We start from the raw sequence: 20,934 nt of genomic DNA, 5'->3' as shown, positions 1-20,934 counted from the left end.
TTAAGATTTGGAAAACTTTAATTCTTAAGCCTGCATTACGACTAAAGGCTAGCCAATAGCATCCATAGAATGCACCACCCATAGGACTTTAAGTATTCGGTCTGCTCTTTTCCACTTGTTGTTTTGTGCAATTTTATGTGTGTTTCTTGCAATCTTAATATTATTTCCCTGATAATGTCTCAGTGACTGAGACAAAATATAAGACTAAGTAAAAGCATGTTTAATTATATGTTCTGTATTTATTCCATTAAACCTTATTAGTTCAAACCAATACATAAGTCTAAATAGTCAATAATTAGACCATGCATATGATATCAAACATGCACATCACTGTCAATTTAGCTGATATGCAGCCTTTCATATGAAACTAAAGGTTAAACTTAGTTCTGATTACCTGTGCGTGTGTATGAACAATTTATTTATTTATTTGTTTTTTTTATGCTTCCTTGAACTTATGAACATTATTATACATATTGTATGGCATTTTGGCTGGCTGGAAAATAGCTGTTTCTCCCCAATTGTGTGGAAGGCCAAACCTGGTTAATGTACTCTCTTCTCTAATAAGTTCCACGCAGATTTCTCCAAGTCTGTCTGTCCAACATACTTCATAAGCACCTCATCATATCACATCATACTTCATAAGCACCTCACAGATCAGGTAGCTTTGGTGATCATAAAATTGGATCAAATCTTAGAAGCATTTCTCTGCCAGATATAAGATTTAATCAGAGTATTTTAACAATTTTTAATTAGGATATCATCACATAATCAAGCTCCTTATTTTTTCCTTGTCACTTAATATTGCATATGCTCTGTCCCTTAAGGTGATGACAAGGTATATTGGTGCTAGATAGTGGGTCCTATTGTCTTATACATACATGTAAAACAAACTTACCATAGGATGTTGTAGGAGGTAAAACTCTTTCCAGGAACTCATAACAATCATTGAAGAAACAAGAAAGTGCCATGAAATAAGAAATTTAACAAAGACTTCCATTTAAAAAAAAAATTTTTCTTTAAATATGTGAATCCCAGTCATGAAGGGTTTTAAAGCTAATGTACACTGTACAACATACCATGAGTAGACTAAGGTTTAGATAATCTGGTTTCTCTGCTCTAGAGACCTAACATGCTACCACTAGTAAGCAAGGTATAGGTGGATATGGAATTTTTTCCATATTTCCACTTCAGTCCTCCAATAATCAGGGTGGTGGTTTTACACTAGGTGATGACAATCAGACAATTACAACAAGGAATTTATTATACAGGAGCACGGTTGGCCTAGTGGCTATGCACTTCGCAACCATATGCCTGGGGAAGGAGTGTCCTAGGTTCAATTCCCATTGGAGACGTGAGGAGATGAAGGACTTCCTCAGCCATAGCCAAATTAGCCAGTCTTGGGCATGGACAGTAGGGTTTTTCATCTCGCAAAGCAGGGAAACCGGCCTTGAGAACTCAAGACATAGGATACACCGGGGCATAGGGCTGACCACCTTATCCTGTGAACGGCTTGAGGTCAGATGATTAATTAGCCCTCGACACCGCAAGGTAAAAGAGGGTAAAAGGAAGATGAGATGAGACAAATTATTATTATTATTCCTGCATTACACACACACACACACACACACATTACAGAAAAATCGGCCTTCGGAACATGCAATTTACAGCCAAACACTACTAGTGGAGATGGTGGTGGTGGTAGGTAGTAGATACCATTGGTGTATCTGGTATATTAAGAGTGGAGATGGAGAGTTGTTGAGTGGGCGTCCTCCTTCGTTATCATTAACACTTGACCTCCATGGAGTCAAAGGACTCAATCATGGGAGGTCTGTACCTCTCTCATGCAAAAGATCGAACTATGCCTTAAACCCATTTCTGAGTGTAGGATATCTGTATTACAATTCAGATATCCCATAAGTTGAAAATAAAATAATTAATTTAGAGTTAAGAAGTTAATAAGGGTTAGTTAATCACGAGGTGATGATCTAACCTGTGTGATGATTCAAGCCCAATGTTAGAAAGCAGCAATGTTTTGGACTTGTGCAGAAGTTTCTCAGTTGCATTTCCAAGCATGTGTGGAAGCAAAAAGAATATTATCAAAGGTTGCTAGGCATTCAGCTGTCTATGGTACAAATGATATGGTATTTGTAAAGTTGTTGGTTAAACATATGTGTCAATTTGTATGTCATGAGCAAGATGTTTTGAAGTGTTATTATTGTTTTTTAGCTACTGAAGTCTTGCTTAGATGTGAAATAAAATCATTAAAATTAGTTATTAGAGGTTAATTGTGAATTTTTATGAGCTGTCTAAGTAATGTGATGTTGGTGTCAACTATATGTAAACAAATGTTGTTTACAAAATGCTGTCAATGATGAGGGAAGAAAAAGTTACTGTTGTAATTTGTTACATGAATAATTATATAAACTTACCTCAGCACATAAAAGTTTAAGAATTGAAGAACTATTATAAATTCTGGCTGCTTCATTGTGGAATTATTAAATAAACTTTCTTCCATTGTGCAAGAAAGTTTTGTGAAAATTTTTGTGAAATAAATTTTCATGCAAGAAGGAACTTCATCATTTCAAGCCAAATGCTGGAAAGTTGTAATGGCAGCACATGATGGTGAACTTGAGTAGAAGTTTCTCAGTTACATTTCTGAGCAGCACAGAAGCAAAAAGAATGTTATAATGTTGAAGTTGGCTAGGCTTTCAGCTGTCCACGGAGTAATAAAGGAACATCAGGAGAAAGCTGTGGGGTTTGTCTTCATTAATTTTATTAACTTTATTAATTTCCAGTTCATATGGAATGGGCCAAGTAGTTTTCATTTGTTTTTTTAAGTCTGTGTAAAATCTAAGTATACCACTATGTATTCATCTCCCTCATCCAATGCAGCTATCACTTTATTGTAAAAGTAAGCAAAACACTAAAACATGACCTCAATTTAGAAAATCTGTGCTTCCATCAAAGATAATACCACTGTTGTCAACTCAATTCTGAATCCTGGTTCTCACTAGCCTCTCCAATACTTTAACCACAACACCTGATGCATTGATTGGCCTATATTTGATGTTCAAGTTCTGCATTCTCTCTTTTATGAAGCAGTACAAGCTTCCCTTCCTTCCACTCCTTTGGAACTTTACCCAATGTAAAACTCAAATTAAACAAATATGACAAGGCAGATGTCAACTCTCTGGCACATTCTTATTAACATGAAGTCTGCTCAATTCCCCATCTTACTTACTCACGGTTGGTCTCTCTTTCTCCTCATTCACTGCTCTCAAAATCTCCATGTCACATTCATAAGGATAAAAGACCTTAACGAACTGCTCATTAAATATCTCATTGGCTGCAGCAGTTGTCCATATATCATTTTCTCCAATCAATGTCACCCTACCATAATATATATATATATATATATATATATATATATATATATATTCATTTTTTTTGACTGACTGAAACTGAGAAAATAGGTAACAAGTTAATTTAATGTCAGTTCTAAGCCACCCAAAACAGGCTCATAACCATCTTAGTTCCCCGGTGTGTATATAGGGTAGTATGTGATTGCGGGAGACCATACTATGGCCAGACTGAGAAGTCAGTCCTCCTGCAGCTAGAGGAACATCAGAGAGACATTACATATAATAGAGTCAGAGCAAGCGCACTTCAAGTAACGTCTTATTTTCAGTGAACACAAACAACGAAGGCCGCCAACGAAGAGTAGATTGGGATGCAACATCGAACGTTTATATTTGTCACGATGAAGTGGAACAGCGCATAGTTGAATCTAAAGAAATTGCACTGGACTTGTCTTATATCAACAGCAATCTTTGTTATAGTCTGCCTGACTCGCATAGTTCTACCATTAGGTACTGGCGTACGTGATCTCATATGCTCGCATTTGCACAACAACAGAACTACAGAACGGACTATAACGACAATTCAAACTTAACTTCAGTTCACAACTCTGTTATTATAATAGCACAGTGTTTTTATGGTTTTTTTATGTTTTTAATTTGCTGTAAGTGTTACCACACCTGAAGAAGTCATTTTTGATGAAACATGTTGTGTGCTCCATTAAATTAACTTATCTATTTTCTCGGTTTCAGTCAGTCAAAAAAAGATGAACATATCCAATCACCGAGTCAATGTAATATAATATATATATATATATATATAATTGAAACTGATAATTCCCTGCCTTTTCTAGATGTAAAATTGACCCGCTCTTCTGGTAAACTTAAAATTTCGATGTATAGAAAGCCTATATATACCAACAGATATCTTCATAGTCAGTCCCATCACTTCCCTCCCCAAAAACTTGCAATAATTTCTACCTTGGGACATGAGCTCACTCTCTTCTTGATGACCCAAATGAACTTCAAAAAGAAATCAACTATCTCAAAACCACTTTCTTACTTAATGGATATTCTGAAAGAATTATTGAAAAATTCCTTCTTAATCCTCCTAGTCATCACAGAAGAAATAAATACATTTAAAGGCAACATATCAATTCCTTACATAAGTTCAGTTTCACAAAAATTAGCCAAGGTTCTAAAAAAATACAATATCAGAACTTTGTTCACTCCACTTCCAAAAATCCGCTCCTTAATAAGCCACCCAAAACCTTGTCATTACCATCTTAAATATCCTGGTGTGTACAAAATATGGTGTGATTGTGATATTCCTTATTTTGGCCAGACAGACAAATCTATTGAATTACATATAGAGGAACACATGAGGGACATTGCTTACAAGAGCCAGTGCCTTATCAAGCCATATCCTTTTCTTGGCTGATCCTAATGATGAAAACCCAAGTCATACAGTCCACTGGGACAGATCTACTAACATCTTTCGTTGCCATGATGAATTGGAGAGAAAAATTGTAGACTCTAGGGAAATCATCCTCAACCCTGAACATCCAAATAATAACTTGAGCTACAACCTCCCAGATAGTCATCCAGCTGTAATCATGTACTGGCGTTCACGTGATGCTGCAAGCACGCACTCTCCCAACAATACAACAAACGAAAGAACAGCTTTAAATACAACTACGTTTTCATTTTAATTATGTATAGAGACTCTCTATGCTGTTCATAGTTTTTTAACCTTCACTGTTTAGTGTTTTTTTTTTCTTTCATAATGTCACCTGATGAAGGCTGTTATAAGTCGAAACTAGTCGTGTTTTACCTATTAAACCCCCTTTTTTACCTAACTCTCGGTTTAAGTCATTCAACTCTATTTTACAATATATATATTGGCTTCATTAGCTAACTCCTGCTCATACTGCACTTTTGCTACTCTTACTAACCGAGCCAACCTCCTTGCCTGTTTTGTATTCCTCATGTATTGATTATTTCCATTCATCTTATATTGCCTCTATAATGCCTTCATTCATCCATTTCACACTTATCATATACAGTTCGTCAATAGCATCCAAGCAGCATTGATCTCCTTTCTTCCCAACTCCTTATTCCATGCTACAGCTGCAAGCTCCGTCTCCTGACCTTCTCATGATCAGTTGTGTATTTCCACACATACCCTCTCCTCACATGCCAAGAAAAATTATTAATTTTTTCCATTCCTATTTGGACATTAAGATTTCCAGCCATAATTATATTATCTGCTTTATTTATTTTTTCATATATTCTTTGTAACTGTAAAAGTCATCATTGTTTTCTAAATTCCCTTCTTCGGATGTATAAACTCCAACGACTGTTAAAGTTGCTTCGATTAATTTTAATCATACTTAGAATATTCTTTCATCTTATCATATTCTATCTATCTATCTATCTCACAACTAACTATCACATTCTTACGATATGATAATTAGTTGTTTCTTTTGTTCCTTTAAATTTCTTTTCTTTCAGCATTTTCTATATTTTCCACGTTTAAAATTTTATTTAATTCCTCTTCTTTGTAGCATATGGCATATTTCACTACACTTTTCTTACCAAAATGTCTTAACTTTTTCGAATTTGTGGTCTTTTACCATGTTTCCACTCCGTTTAGAATTCTTAATGACTTAAAAGTAATATTTATTTCCCTATAGTCAAGTTATCGGACTGACAATAGTTTTCCTAAGTTGGCAATCCACCACTAGAATAACCCTAGTGGTGGACTGCCAGCTTAGGAAAACTAGGCTTCCCTCTTTTATTAACAGGTAATGGAAACTACAGTTTGAAAGGACAGAGTCAGCTCCTCATTCTTGAATTGCTTTACTAGCATTGGTCATGTATTTTTTATTTATTCTTTTTTTTTTAATCTGATCTACACATGAAAGGACAAAAGACCCATAGCACACTAATGCTATATGTGGGCAAGAGGAATAGAAGAAAGGAAGAGTCTGTTTACATTTTGCTTGAACAGCTGAGGGTTGTAATTTCTGGGGAAGGCAGAGTTAGAGAAACGGTTCCAAAGGACAGAAGTAGATGGAATAAAAGAGGAGGTAGCGAAGTTGGTTCGGTGAGTTTGAAGGTGGACTGACAAAGGGTGTTGGTTAGCAGTGGCTCTTGTTTTAATGATTTTGGAGGAGAGTGAAGTTATTAATAGTGGCCAATTCAAGTATGAAAGTATCTGTAGAAGAGGCAAAAACTTCAATCCTGTTCTCACGTCTGTGAGAGAAGGATTGAAGTGGATTTGTGAGAGAGGAATCGTTAATTAGCTGGATAGAATCGACCAATCTTAGAGAGAATTTTGGTGCACTACCCCAAATATGTAAACAGTATTCCATAGCTGGACAGATTTGGGCTTTGTATAGAGTTAGCAGCTGTGAAGGTGTGAGGTAGCATCTTGTGCAAAAAGGTATACCAAGCTTTTGGGCAGCTGCAGAAGCTATAGTTGAAATATGGTTGTGCCGAGGAAGATCAGAGGTGAAAGTCAGTCCAAGAAAAGAAATCTGATCATGTTTGGATATCTCAGTATTACTGAAGGTAAGGGGGGAGGAGGATGCGAGCTCTTTCTTATGAGAGAGATCAGACAGAACTGGGTTTTGGTGGCATTGAAGTTTACAAGGATATTGTCCCATTGGGATATAGCTAGGAGATCTGAATTCAGGTCCCAGGTTGTAGTAGATCTTGAGCACTAACAGGTTTGTCGAATGAAAACGAGATATGGAGGCTGTCATTGGTAAAGTTATGGATAGGATTGGAAGTCTGTGAGAGTAGGTCGTTTATATACAAGAGGAAGAGAATGGGCGAAAGAACAGAACCCTGGGGTATTCCTGCATTGGTGGGGAAATCTGAGAAGAGTAAACCGCCCAGCATGAAACGTAGTGAGCGACCAGTGAGAAAATTGGCGATCCAGTTGCAGAGTGAGAAAGGCAGACCATAGGATGGCAGTTTGGTGAGTAGGCTCCTGTGCCCAATCCGATCAAATGCCTTTCAGATGTCATTTGAGACTCAGATCATGAGATCTATGTAAGATCTCATGGTAAGTGAGTGTTCTGAAGTTTTATTATTAAGAGAGACCCCCAAAGAGTCAAGGACCCATTGAGAGAGGCCACATATTACATGCACCAGCTATCATACTTGTTCTTGAATTCATTCACACTGCTTGTACACACAACATCCAATAGCAATCCATTCCAATCACACACCACTATGAGAGAAAAATTGAGATCTCAGTCCCTTCTTAGCAGCATTCATTATCGGCTTCCAAGGATGCCCTCATATCATCCCCCCCCCCATAAAATGAATAATTTCATCAACTGAAATCCTGTATGACTCTTTCAGAAGTTTGTAAATCTCATTCATATCACCCCTCTTTATCCTGTTTGCTAATGTCTCCAGTCTGCAAGTACTGCATATCAGTCACATTCCTGATACAAACATGACCTATCTTTGCATCATCAGAGTAGCTGTATGTCACCTGTCAAATTCTTCCCAATCTTTAATGTACAGATTGAATAATAGCAGACCAAGGACTGATCCGCGTGGTACACCACTGGTTATCTTAAGTCTTACAGACTCATATCCACACGAATATTTTATAATCCAAACCAATATTCTCGAAGTTTATGCAACAGTCTTCCATGCTGTATTCTGTCAGAAGCCCTTAGCAAAATCCAAAAGTATCATGGTGTATTTATTCCCTTAGTCTAGCTCAATGGTAATATGATTACAGAATGTGAGTAAGTTGTAAAAAAAAAAAAAATGACCTTCCCTTAGTAAACCCATGCTGTTCACTGTCAACTCTTTCTGGAAGCACTAACTATTTTTTCCACAATTTTTACCACCACTCCTGAGGTATTGATTGGTCGATAACTGGATACATTGACCTTTTAACCACTTTGGTACAATGAGATTGCCATACATTCTTTCCACTCCTGTGGAATCTTCCCTGTTCTGAGATTTAAAGTATATAACCAGGTTAAAGGAATAGTCAGTTCAGCTAACACTCTTTTAGCATCCGTGCTGATATCCCACCAGTCCCTATTGCTAATATCCCTATTAGACCTAATATCTCCTCCTCATACACCTGAGTTACTTCATCCAGTGAAGAAGTAGCAGTGAACTCAATGTTGCATATAGGTTAATAGCTTTTAGCAAAATGAGACTCCTTAGTTGAACAACCTCTTCTGCATCTGTCACCCTCACACCACCTGCATTCAGTAGAGTTATTCCTTCATATTCATTCTTTGTTATACTTGCAGCAAATTAATAGAATCCTTTGGGGTTATCTTTAGCTTGCAGAGCTAGTTTCTTTTCATACTCAGACTTATCCTTTAAACAGCTATGACTATTCTGGCTTGCTGCTTATGATTTTCATAATGAACATCAACCTTATGCTCATAGTATTCCTTCCACATCATCCTTTTCTTAAGTATCTCGTGCTTGATAAGATTACACACCCATTTGATTCCTATCTTATTTATTCTTCGAAGAAGAAGAAAGTATTAAGTTAACTGGCCTTGAATTCTTTGAGCCAGTTATAGAAAAACAGGAGTTTACAAGATATACTGTACTTGTGGAATTTGTTATGTACAGAAAAATTACTCTGGAGAAATCCATGTGGGTAAACATATTAGAAAGGCCTTCTTCACAACCAAGGAGAACTGATGTTACCTGCAAGCAAAATTCTGTATGACACATAATAGTTACAATCATAAGGCCAAGGAAACTTCAGAAATAATTTACACAGTGCATTAAGAACCAAGATTCAAATAATGCTCAACCGAAAGTGGTCTGCTTTATAAGACAGTTTAACTTAGCAGATATGGGATATGAAGTCAGCCAGAAAAAACAATGATGGCTACGTTTGCTTTATGACCATAAGTCTAATTGTTGTATTTTACCAAAATAGGTATAATTTTTTTTTTTTTTTTTGAATGACAGTTTATTCTCAGTATATAAACATCTTTTAATTGTGTTGTATATAATTCTAATCATGAGGTGGAGACCTGAAACTAATCATATTTGTCTTTGGATATACAATTTATGGATTATGGTTCTTTTATGCCACTTCAGGTTTTCAATAAGAAGGGTGCAACATTAGGCAATGAAAATTATTGACCACATAATGCAAATATCAATTACTTAGGTGAATAACATTTGTCGAAGTGTTGTGGTCATATTACATCAAAATGCAAGTTAGTTAATGCTGGTCATAAATGATCAGCAGCTTAGAATTTTGCTGAAAATGATGAAGGATAATGTGGTTACTCAAAAACTAGAAAAGTTTCTTTTCTAGTTGAGTGGCAGAAACAAACACTCGGATAGGAAAGAGAAAAGCATATGTTGGGGGGGGCAGGTAAAAAGAGCTCTTTCTTTCTCTTCCTCTCATGTGTTTATATTACACAAAATAATGTAATGTTAAAAAGCTATAAGGAATTTAATCTTGTAATGCCTTTGATATAGTGTAAGCAAATAATTATTTTCATATACAGAATAATGCTTCAGTTATTAATTATATATATGCTGATATATAAGAATTCAAACCAAAAGATACTTACTCCACTCTTTTGGAGCCTCCCCAGTGCAGTCCATGGGAACTTTCTCCAAGCATCTCTTATGAACATTAAATTTACAATCTAAAGTAATAAAATATAAAGTTTAAATTGACAAAAAAAAAAGTAATACATAAATCAAATTCCTAGTATGTACCCTCAAGGTACATACAGGATGCAATGATAGTAATAATGTAAATTTTCCATATAATACTAACTTCCCATTGACAGTTTTCCTCCAAATGAAAAGGATTATAAAACAAGGGGAAAACTCATGTAAATAACTTTATCAGTGTAAAATATTTGCTTAAGTCATAGGCATCATCAGTACAAGATCACAGAATGATGATTAAATATTAACTGGCAGTGTAATTGATATTCTAATACGATAACTATAAAAGGTCAATAATTTGATCTTTTAGTTTATAATTATCTTACATTAGCTACTTAGGTGGCATTTTTTAGAATTGTCTGTTAATGTTTAATTGTCATTCTGTGACTTTGTACTGATGCCTATAATACTTAGGAAAATATTCTACACTAATAAAGTTATTTACATGAGATTTTCTCCAGTTTTATAATTCTTTTCAAAGCCAACTCATAGTATTTCATTATTTCCTTCAAATTAGTCTGTTACCTGACAAGACTATAATATCATCAGATCTCATCAGTTTTATAAGGCACCTAAATGCATCAATTCACCTAGGTCTTGGTATTTCTCTGTTTCTTTTTTCCTGTATGAGTTAAATGAACTCGCATACATGTGAACTCTTGCCTTTCATCAACTCATTTTTAATCTGGCTCAGATTTACAAGTTAAAACTGGTTTAAACACTATCTCATATACAGCTACCCATTCCAGACAAACTATGGAGACTATAACTGTGTTAGAATTAATTACTTTAATTTCCTGACATTTCGATCTTCATATTAAGGTCATCATCTGGATTACACACACACACACACACACACACACACACACACACACACACACACACACAAGACAAGCTATATTATATTTCAAACAATATGCCAAAGAGAGAAATTATTTGATCAACCATTATTCTACTGGCCTGACCCCTAGTTGAAAAAAAAAACTTACATCAAAGCTATATTCTATTTATAACATCATCAGATATACAGATAGTTTTATTACAGCAAAAGTAGTGTCCTAATTTAACGTGAGCATTGTCATATTAGAATTAAGAACTTGGATTACTTATAGTCCTATTTATAATTAACTCTTAGACATAAAGGTTATGTGGGTAGAATATGTGCCTTCCATATTCTTGGGATTTTTAGACCATCATTATTGTTAAGATTAGGGTAGTATATAAAAATTTCATAGACTTCCTTAAATTTATGTTCATACCATGTTTTGCTGTGATGTAAACAACAGGTGCCTTTCCAGTCAATTCTATGTACAGTATTCAGGACATAATCAGAAAGACTGGATTTACCATAGTTATTATATTTAATGTGCCATTTATGTTCCATAGTCTCTGTATATATGTGTGTGTATACTCCAGATGATTACTGTTGGGAAATTAAAGTAATTAATTCTAACATGGTTGTATTCTCGATAATTTGTCTGAAGTGAATGCTGATCACTGTGTAATATTAAATGAAAGGATTCTGATAATTCATGGAGATTTGATGCACGAGTGATGCAATCACTATGGTAAACTAAAGATGCATGTTTCTGTTTTCACTAAAGGAAAGGATTCATATACAGCTACTTTCATACTCGAATTTTTCTTTTATCTTCTCTAAAAATTCTGTCCGAATAGTTTAAATATTTTGTTTGTTCTATAGGTTCTTCATTCAAGATACAGTAGATTTTTCATGTCGAGTTTGTTATAGCAGTTATTCAATTTAGTTCAGGATTGAAGACTTGTACTGAATTTATTTAAGAGTATAACATCTTCTTCATACAAAGTTAAAAAAAACGTTAAATAAAACCTTACATGTACACAAAAAATATATTTGTTATGGTTTCATACATGGCAATTTGGGATTTAGCCGACCAAATTGTATTCTTATTGGTTAAACCAAAATAAAAAATGATGGTACAACATGACAAAATTTCATGCCGGCTGGGGCTTCACCCAGTTAAACAAGGCCCCCGTTGTTTTCGCCAGGGAACCAGGGCGAACAGCGAAAAGTCAGCTACTGGAACAAATCTGAAAACAAACCCCAACTCAACATCACCAGAGTTAAAGATCGGTACTATCAACGTAAGAAGCCTGAATGGCAAAGAAATGGAGCTAGCTGAGGAATTAGATAAGTACCAGATCGACATAATAGGGGTGACTGAAACAAAAAAGACCAAAACTGGTGAGATCTTTCTGAGCAATAAATACAAAATGTTATATTCAGGCAATGACAATCAAGGAAAAGAAGGAGTAGCCATAGTATTCAACACAAAATACGAGGCTAATCTTCTTGAATGGCAGTCAGTCTCAAGTAGAGTAATGTGGACAAATATGAGAATGGGGAGCTGGACAATGAGACTTATTTGTGCCTATGGTCCCACAGAAGGTTCTACTAAGGTAGAAGTGGAGGAATTTTTTGACGATTTAGAAAAAGCAACTGACACAATGAAAAAGGAAAAGTTGGTCCTTGTTGGGGATCTAAATAGCAGAGTAGGAAATGATTGCGAGACATACAGAAATATTTTGGGAAAATTTGGAGAAAAGAGCAAAGCTAATAATAATGGCAAATATCTGTTGGATTTCTGCTCAGGACATGGACTGGTTATTACTAACACCATGTTCCAACATAAAAATGTGCACAAATTCACATGGAGAGAAGAGGCTAGGAATAAGAAAAGTCTCATTGACTATGTTATTGTTGATAGTGATGTTTTCTCCCTGGTGCAGGACACCAGAGTGTACAGAGGATTTGAAATTGGAAGCGATCACTATTTAGTCTTGAGCAAGATAAAATTGAATTTCATATTGAAAAGAATAACATGTAAGAAAGTTTTAAAGCGAATAAAAGTTGAGCAGCTCTCAGATGTGAACTGTAGACTAAAATACAGAAATATTATTGAAGAAAAAATGAAAGAGTTTGAGAACAGGAATCAAACCTTGGAGATTCAGTGGCAAACTCTGAAGAAAACATTGATTGATTCTGCCAGAGAGGCATGTGGTGAGGTTGTGTGCAAGAATAAAAAAATCAGAACTCCCTGGTGGACACAGGAAGTTAAAGAGGCAGTGAAGGAAAAGAAGAAAGCATATCAAAAGTTCCTGGCAAATAAGTCAGCTTTTACTCTTACAGAATATAGAGACAAATGTAAGAAAGCTAAACAGTGTGTAAAACTAGCTAAACAAAAGTCATGGAAGGACTTTGGCAAGAATATAGAAAATAAATATCAAGAAGGTGGCAAAATATTCTGGAGGTTGTTGAAGAAGCTTAGGAATGGAGGAAAGAGTGCTGTAAAAGGAATTAGAGATGATAAAGGTGAAATGAAAACAGGAGAAAAAGATATCCTTGAAGTATGGAGTAATTACTTTGAAAAACTGCTGAATGAAACAAGCAGTGATGACAGCACAGTGATAAAAAACACTGACCAGGCATGCAGTCAGGAATACAATACCCATACTTGAAGTAGAAAAAGCCATCAAAGGCTTGAAATGTGGAAAGGCAGCAGGAGTAGATGATGTTCGACCAGAAATGCTGAAGTATGGTGGTATAAAAGTCTTACAGTGGCTGCACTGCATAGTTCAGAAAGCCTGGACTGAGGGACGAATTCCCGATGATTGGAGTAGAGCTCTCATAGTACCCATATATAAAAAGGGAAATAAAACTGAATCTGAGAATTACAGAGGTATTTCCCTACTGAGTGTTCCTGGCAAGATCTATGCAAGTATACTTGAGAAACGGTTGAGAAGAATTGTGGAAGAAAAGCTTGGTGAAGAACAAGCTGGATTCAGGCCAAATAGAGGCTGTCAGGATCAGATCTTCACTTTACGACAAATAGTCGAGAAAGCATGGGAATATAACAAAGATCTGTATTTAAGTTTTGTCGATTTGGAAAAGGCATATGACAAGGTGCCAAGAGAGAAGCTATTCAATACGCTGCAGTTATATGGTGTCAATGGGGCATTATATCAAGCAATACTTAGTCTTTATTTGAGTTGTAAGTCAGCAGTTAGAATTGAAGGAAGTACAGGAAGATGGTTTAATATTAAATCTGGTGTGAGACAAGGATGTACATTATCCCCTCTGTTATTCATTATCTATATGGATCACATTATGAAGGAAAGTGGTATTAAGCCTGATATCAAAATTGGAGATGTTAATGTCAGCTCTTTGCTTTATGCGGATGATGTTATACTTCTAAATAAATCCGCTAAAAGTCTGCAAGATTCTCTGACTAAATTGAATAGCTGTTGTAATAGATATGGTATGAAGGTCAGCAATAAAAAGACAAAGACAATGAAAATAGGCAGAATCATTGAAAATGTCAACTGTGTTATGAATGGAGAACCTGTGGAACAAGTAAAACATTTCAGTTACTTAGGCACAATTTTTACTGAAGATGGTAAATTAAATACAGAAATAGACAACAGAATCAGCAAAGCTGGTATGGTGGGAAGTCAATTGAATAAATTCATATGGAATAAGAGAGAAATTAGTCGGAACACTAAATTAGCTGTATACAAGACAGTGTTCAAACCAGTTTTAACTTATGGATCTGAGAGCTGGGTCAGAAGTAAAACACTTGACCAAAGACTAGAGACTGCAGATATGAGAGTCCTGAGAAAGATTAGAGGCGTGAACAGATGGCATCAATGGCAATATCATATTAAAAATGAGGATATTAGGAAAGAACTTGACATTGTCAGCATCCAGGAATGCATTAGCAGAGCTAATCTCAGGTGGTATGGTCACTTAAATAGAATGGGAGAGGAAAGATTAGCAAAACAAGTGTTCTCTGCCAGGTTGGCAGGAAAACGACCCAGAGGAAGACCAAGATATAGGTGGATTGATACGGTACAAAGTGCGTTAGACGATAGAAATATAAGATCTGATAATGTTGGAGTCTTGACAAGTAACAGACTGATTTGGAGGAAAATTGTAGATAGGAAGTTAGTAATGATGTAATTTTTTCATGTAGTACTGTCATATCCTGTACACCCCTTGAGGGTACATGGCAGGAATTTGATGATGATGATGATGATGATGATGGTGGTGGTGGTGGTTTCATACACGTAAAAATGAAATCAATGACAAGTAACCAACATACTACTTAAAATTCAGTTACTCTGAATGAATTTTGAAGACTTTTCAAAGGGTAACTAGCTAATATAATTAACCATACATTACAGCAGAACCTTTTTAAATTCCACTCTTGTGAGTATTTGAATGTTATCAAACTGATATCACTGGGTAATTTGCTGGAGAAAAAAAATTATAAGATTTCAGTCAAAACTCTGGGAATTTATTTTTTAAAAACGTACAGTATTCAGGGCACTCATATTTTAAACAATGATTATAACATATACATATGTTATAATCACACCATATATGGTGTGATTCTCAGAGATGGGAAGGGAGATGGGTGCAGAATGAAACAAATTAGGTGGATGCGATCCATTCTTGCTACCAAATCCCCAGACTGCATTACTGGACTAATCCAAAATCCAATATCCCAGGCACCGCATTATGAAACAGATATCAGGAAATAGTGACTGTTCTTGAACACTGAATTTCATTGTCTACTTGGTCAAGTAAACATTCAGCAAGAGATGTATAATGTTAAGCAATGAATCACATACAGTAGCAAACAAATTAATCTGAACACTCACATTTTAAAGAAAAATGTTAATTGCGAAAGAAAATAAGTACAAAAATTAAACTCCAACTTTACCTAATAATTTATATGTGCTCCTCTGTTCCTAATAAGTTCATTAATTTGCTTACGCATGGGCTCTACCAACGTAGAACACATTTTTCTTATTTCTACATCTCGAAAACATACTTTTATAATGGATTGTATTAAACTATCCTCTGTATCACAACTTAATTTTCCATATCTCTTTATCACATATTTTCTATTGGGTTGATGTCAAGAAAGTTACCTGGTCACTGAAGCAATTGGATGTTGTGATTTTTGAGGAACTCTCACTTTTTTTTTTTTTTTTGGTGGTGTGGCACAGAGTGAGATTCTGTTGGAAGATGAGTTCTTTGTATTTCTGGATTTGTGGACACTACTCTTTTCTCCAACAATTTTATGTAATGGTCACTTTTCATCATACTGTCGACAAGCACAAGTGATCATGGACCATCATGATAAACAATCCCAGAACATCTTTTTAGCTGGGTGTTTATTGAAGATGGGAAGGAGAAGTCTTCTCAGCTGCTGATTTGCAAACATAGGGTACTTGCTCTCCTTGGACAAAGAAATGGCTCTCATCTGAGAATATGACTCTCTTCCACTTCTCAATGGTCCAATCTTTGTACACTTTTGCCCATTAAAGACTCTTTTTCTGCATAGCTTTCATCAACAGTTTTTCTTTTTTGGTTTGTGGACAGTCCCTCCTGCTTCCAACAATCTTCATTGGACTGTCATGTCAGAGAAACATTAATTCCACTAGCTGCCAAGTCTCTAAGTCTACCACAGGCAATCTTGGATTCATTTTGCTTTTCCTAACTAGTCAACAATCCTGAGTAAGCAAAGTTTTCCTTTTCATCCACATTTTCTTTTCTCAGGAGAAAAGATACCTGTCTCCCTAAAACCTCTTTAAAATTGCATTAATAGTACTCTAACCAACACCACACTCACTGGCAATGTGTCTTTGAGTCACAGATGTGTGCTGAGAAAGAGTACATATTTATGAACACTTTCTTGGAGATGTATCCATTTTATAGCTACACAAAATGAATGAAACACTACGAATGTCAACTTGTTTACACTATTAAAAATGCACAACACCATTAATAAACATGGTAGAAACAGTTAAAACAGGCAGCACTTAATCAAAATAATGTACTAAAACCAAAACTATTGCGAACTGAAACAAAAAACAAACCAAAAGGAAAATGGTTTGTCTCCAAACCTCAACAAGTATGGCTGTATCAATTTACCAAAAATCTGCCTCCCAGATTTTTGGTAAATTGATACAGTCATACTTGTTGAGGTTTGGAGAATGTTTTAAAGCTGCTGCTATTTTGACAAAAATTCAGCTTGTTCAGATTTATTTGTTCGCTACTGTACTAGAAATTAAAAGCACTAAGTGCAAAACACATTACTGACAAGAGCAACTTTAGGTCATAAAAAGGAAAACACTCCCCACCCCTCACTTTCTTAGTATAACCTGTTAATAGATATCCACTTTTGATACCAAATGAATGATGACGGGCTGGCAATTTCAAACTGAGATGAAAAAACTATCCTGTACTGGCTGAAATTACATTACACATAAATTACGATTGTACAAGATAATCAGATATTTGTAAGCTGGCCGCTTCAGCTGGTCATGCAATGCCTTTGCTGTTTTCATAAGGCAAACAGTCAAAAGTCACCTAGTGGTAGACACATTTTTGGGTAAGAATATGGAGCTATTACAAGAATGTGGAGCAATTACAGAAATACCATGTCAACATATTTTTTTACTGAGACTAAGAAAGACCAAAACAAGGGATTCTTCTAAATAATAAGGTGACAGGGATGTGCAAAATACAGTCTGTCCCTGTCGAATCAACCCTGACTTCCTTTGGTGTGGCCTGTTTCCACAAAAGAGACTCTGGCAACACCAGAGAGTATTCTCACTAGAGGGATACCTTCCTAGTTGGAGGAAATGCCAACTAGAAACTAGATGAAAGATATCCTTTATCGTTTGGTGAAATGCCAACTCCTGAATTACTGGAGGTCTGAAGTGGCAAATGCTAGTTTGGTCTCCAGAGCAGGGATTCTGGTTTCTGTGTCCCCCCCCCCCCCTCACTGTGCAGTGCAAGTGATACCCTTCAAGGTCATGCTAAGCATACTTATAGACCATTAACCTCCACTATTTCAAGGTACATCAGTTAAAATGGTGGTGCTGCAGGCCAGCTGCCAGTTAATGCACATGTCTGAACCTGTCAGCAACAAGTCAGGAGGCTTCCTGGTTAAGTGATGCATAATCCCACAGCCATGCACTCTGCCAGGTCATAGCTGGAGAGAGAGTCTGCATAGTGGTGAGTTGCAAGGAGACTGGTTTCTCTCTGCATGGATGTCATGTGCAAGAGTATCTTCTCTTGAGTAGAAAGGCTTATGCGTTGGCAGTTCATGTTAATTTATTTAATGGTATTAATTCAAAACACAGATTAATTAAGAAAATAATTAATATTTATTTATTTTAATTGCAAATATTTCACTGATATTATATCAAGCATCTTCAGAGCACAAAGCAGTGTCACAGTACACGAACAGTAACAGTTTGATATAAAAGTGGAACTAATTTTAAAAAATTGTAATGAACCACACAAGCAATAAAATTCCTAATTGGCATCATCAATTGTTAGATAAAGAGAGAGAAAAATCAAGTATTAATTTCATCTTAAAACAACTGCCTCCCAGATTTTTGGTAAATTGATACAGTCATACTTGTTGAGGTTTGGAGAATGTTTTAAAGCTGCTGCTATTTTGAAAAACAAACTCTCTGACTTATGACTTCTGTGTGGCACTTTTGCTTTCTTCCATTTGATCCTCTGGGGATCCAATGCAAAGTCTGCTAGTCCCAACTTGACTTAATGATAGTACCAAATGTATTTATTATGTTATCCAAGGCAGATGTAAAAAAAAACAAAATTTAGCACTGTGATTAATGCAAGTCGTGTTGTACGAGAAGCAGCTAAAGAATTGTCAGTACCCTTGACCATTTTGTTTAATTTGAGTCTCGGGTCTGGGTTAGTCCCGAGCGGGTGGAAAGAGGGGAAAATAGTTCCACTGCATAAAGGTGGTTCCAGGACTGCTGTTGTGAATTACCGACCGATTAGCATATCAGGAATCATTGTCAAGGTCTTAGAGAAAATAGTCAAGAGGAAAATACAAGATTGGATAGAAGAAAATGGGATACTGTATCGGGGACAGCATGGTTTTGTGAAGGGTAGGTCATGCCTCAGTAACTTGCTCACGTATTATAACACAGTGACGGCTGAACTGGATAAGGGTAATGGGTTTACGGTGATTCTACTGGACCTTGCCAAGGCCTTTGACAGGATTCCACATGGAATTCTAATCAGTAAATTGCAGCATATGGGAATGGACATAGGGTTGGTGAGATGGATAGGAGGGTGGTTGACGGAGAGATATCAGAGAGTGGTTTACTCGGGAGTAGAGTCCACAAGACGGCCTGTGACTAGTGGTGTGCCACAAGGATCTGTTCTTGGACCACTGCTGTTTAATTTGTTCATAAATGATATAGGAAATGATCTGAGAGGAACAGTTCATTTGTTTGCGGATGATGCGAAGTTGGGTAGGGCAATAGTGAATGCAGATGACGTCAAAATTTTGCAGGATGATTTGGATAGATTGGAGGTCTGGGCTAAGGAGAATGGATGTCAGTTTAATGTGGCAAAATGTAAGGTTATGCATTTTGGGGTGAAAAGATTGGCGGCAGTTTACTGCATTGGTGGAACCGTGCTCCAGGAAATTGATGAGGCACGAGATTTAGGAGTGTTGGTAGATAAGGAATTGAAATTTAGGGGACACATTGCAAAAGTGACCAAAACAGCTCATCAAATCACTTGGTTGCTGAAGAATACGTTGACAAGCAGAGACAAGCAGGTTATTGTTCCTCTGTATCGAGCCTTGATAAGACCCCATCTAGACTACTGTGCTCAGATTTGGTCACCTAGGTTTCTTCTTGATGGGGAGGATGTTGAGAGGATCCAGAGGCGAGTGACCAAGATGATAGCAGGTCTGTGGAATGAACCGTATGAGAACAGGTTGAGGATTTGTGGGTTGCAAAAATTGGTTGATAGGCAGAGGAGGGAAGATATGATTGAGACATTCAAATTACTGAAGGGTTTCTATAAAATTAATTCAGAAGATATTTTTGAGAACAGGGCTGGTTGTGGGAGGACTAGGGGACATCCATGGAAACTGGGCAAAAGTGTGGTTAGTAAAGGTGTTAGAGCTGGGTTCTTTACTTTTAGAGTAGTGAATGAGTGGAATGCGCTCCCTGAGTCTGTGGTGGATGCTGTGACAGTGAATGAGTTTAAGGCGAGGTATGATAGATACTGTATGAATGTCAAATAGTTGTGATGAATATGATTTGGGGCCTCCCTCGATGAGTCTAATGACTCCCTGGAGTTGCCCGTAATAATAGTAATAGTAATAAGTCTGGACTAGCAGACCATGCATTGGATACCTCTTCACAGAGGATCAAATGGAACAAAACAAAAGTACTACACACAGTCATTATAATTATTATTATTAATAACATCTGAACTCCATGGAGTCAAAGATTCATCATGGGACGTACACATTAATGCACACAATGCTCATCCAACCCTGCTTCAATATTCAAAAGACACTCAGGCAATGCATTCCACTTATCAACCACTCTCCATGCAAAGAACTTCTCCTCACACCCTTCTTATACAATTTCTAGTGATGGCCTCTTGTTCTACACTCCTCTCCCCATTCTATGAAAAATCTCTATGTCAACCTGATAAACAACCCCTGACCTTATATGTTTCAATCATATCCCCCCCTCCTCCTCCTCCTCCCATTCACAAGGCTTTGCAATTTACACTCTCAATCTGTCCTCATACTCCACATTCCAAAGACCACTGATTCACCTTTGTGAATCTTCTTTAGATTCTTTCTAACATATTCTCATCACCATAAAAACCCAGCGACCAAATCTGTGCACAATAATCCATATGAGGCCTGATTAAGGCCTTATGCAATGCCAACATAACATCTTTGTTTCTGCATGTCAGAGTCCTCCACATCATTGTCATTATCCAATGTGACGTCTTCACAACTTGTGT

The 20,934-nt window shown here is 36.4% G+C and overlaps 1 protein-coding gene across 1 annotated transcript in view; it reads right to left on the bottom strand.

The window, feature by feature from the left end:
• LOC150102169 (serine/threonine-protein kinase D1-like) overlaps window positions 1-20,934 on the bottom strand; it is a 250,179-nt gene that overhangs the window by 149,533 nt on the left and 79,712 nt on the right. The window contains exon 7 of the mRNA XM_090399630.1: window positions 9,953-10,030. Within this exon, the coding sequence (XP_090255756.1) occupies window positions 9,953-10,030 (78 nt within the window). The remainder of the gene's footprint in view (window positions 1-9,952; window positions 10,031-20,934) is intronic.

This window comes from Typopeltis vanoorti, chromosome 10 (assembly GCF_054136105.1).
Source record: "Typopeltis vanoorti isolate ZY-2024b chromosome 10, IOZ_Tvanoo_1.0, whole genome shotgun sequence".
NCBI classification, from domain to species: Eukaryota; Metazoa; Arthropoda; class Arachnida; order Uropygi; family Thelyphonidae; genus Typopeltis; species Typopeltis vanoorti.
This window is presented reverse-complemented; position numbering and strand designations above follow the sequence as displayed.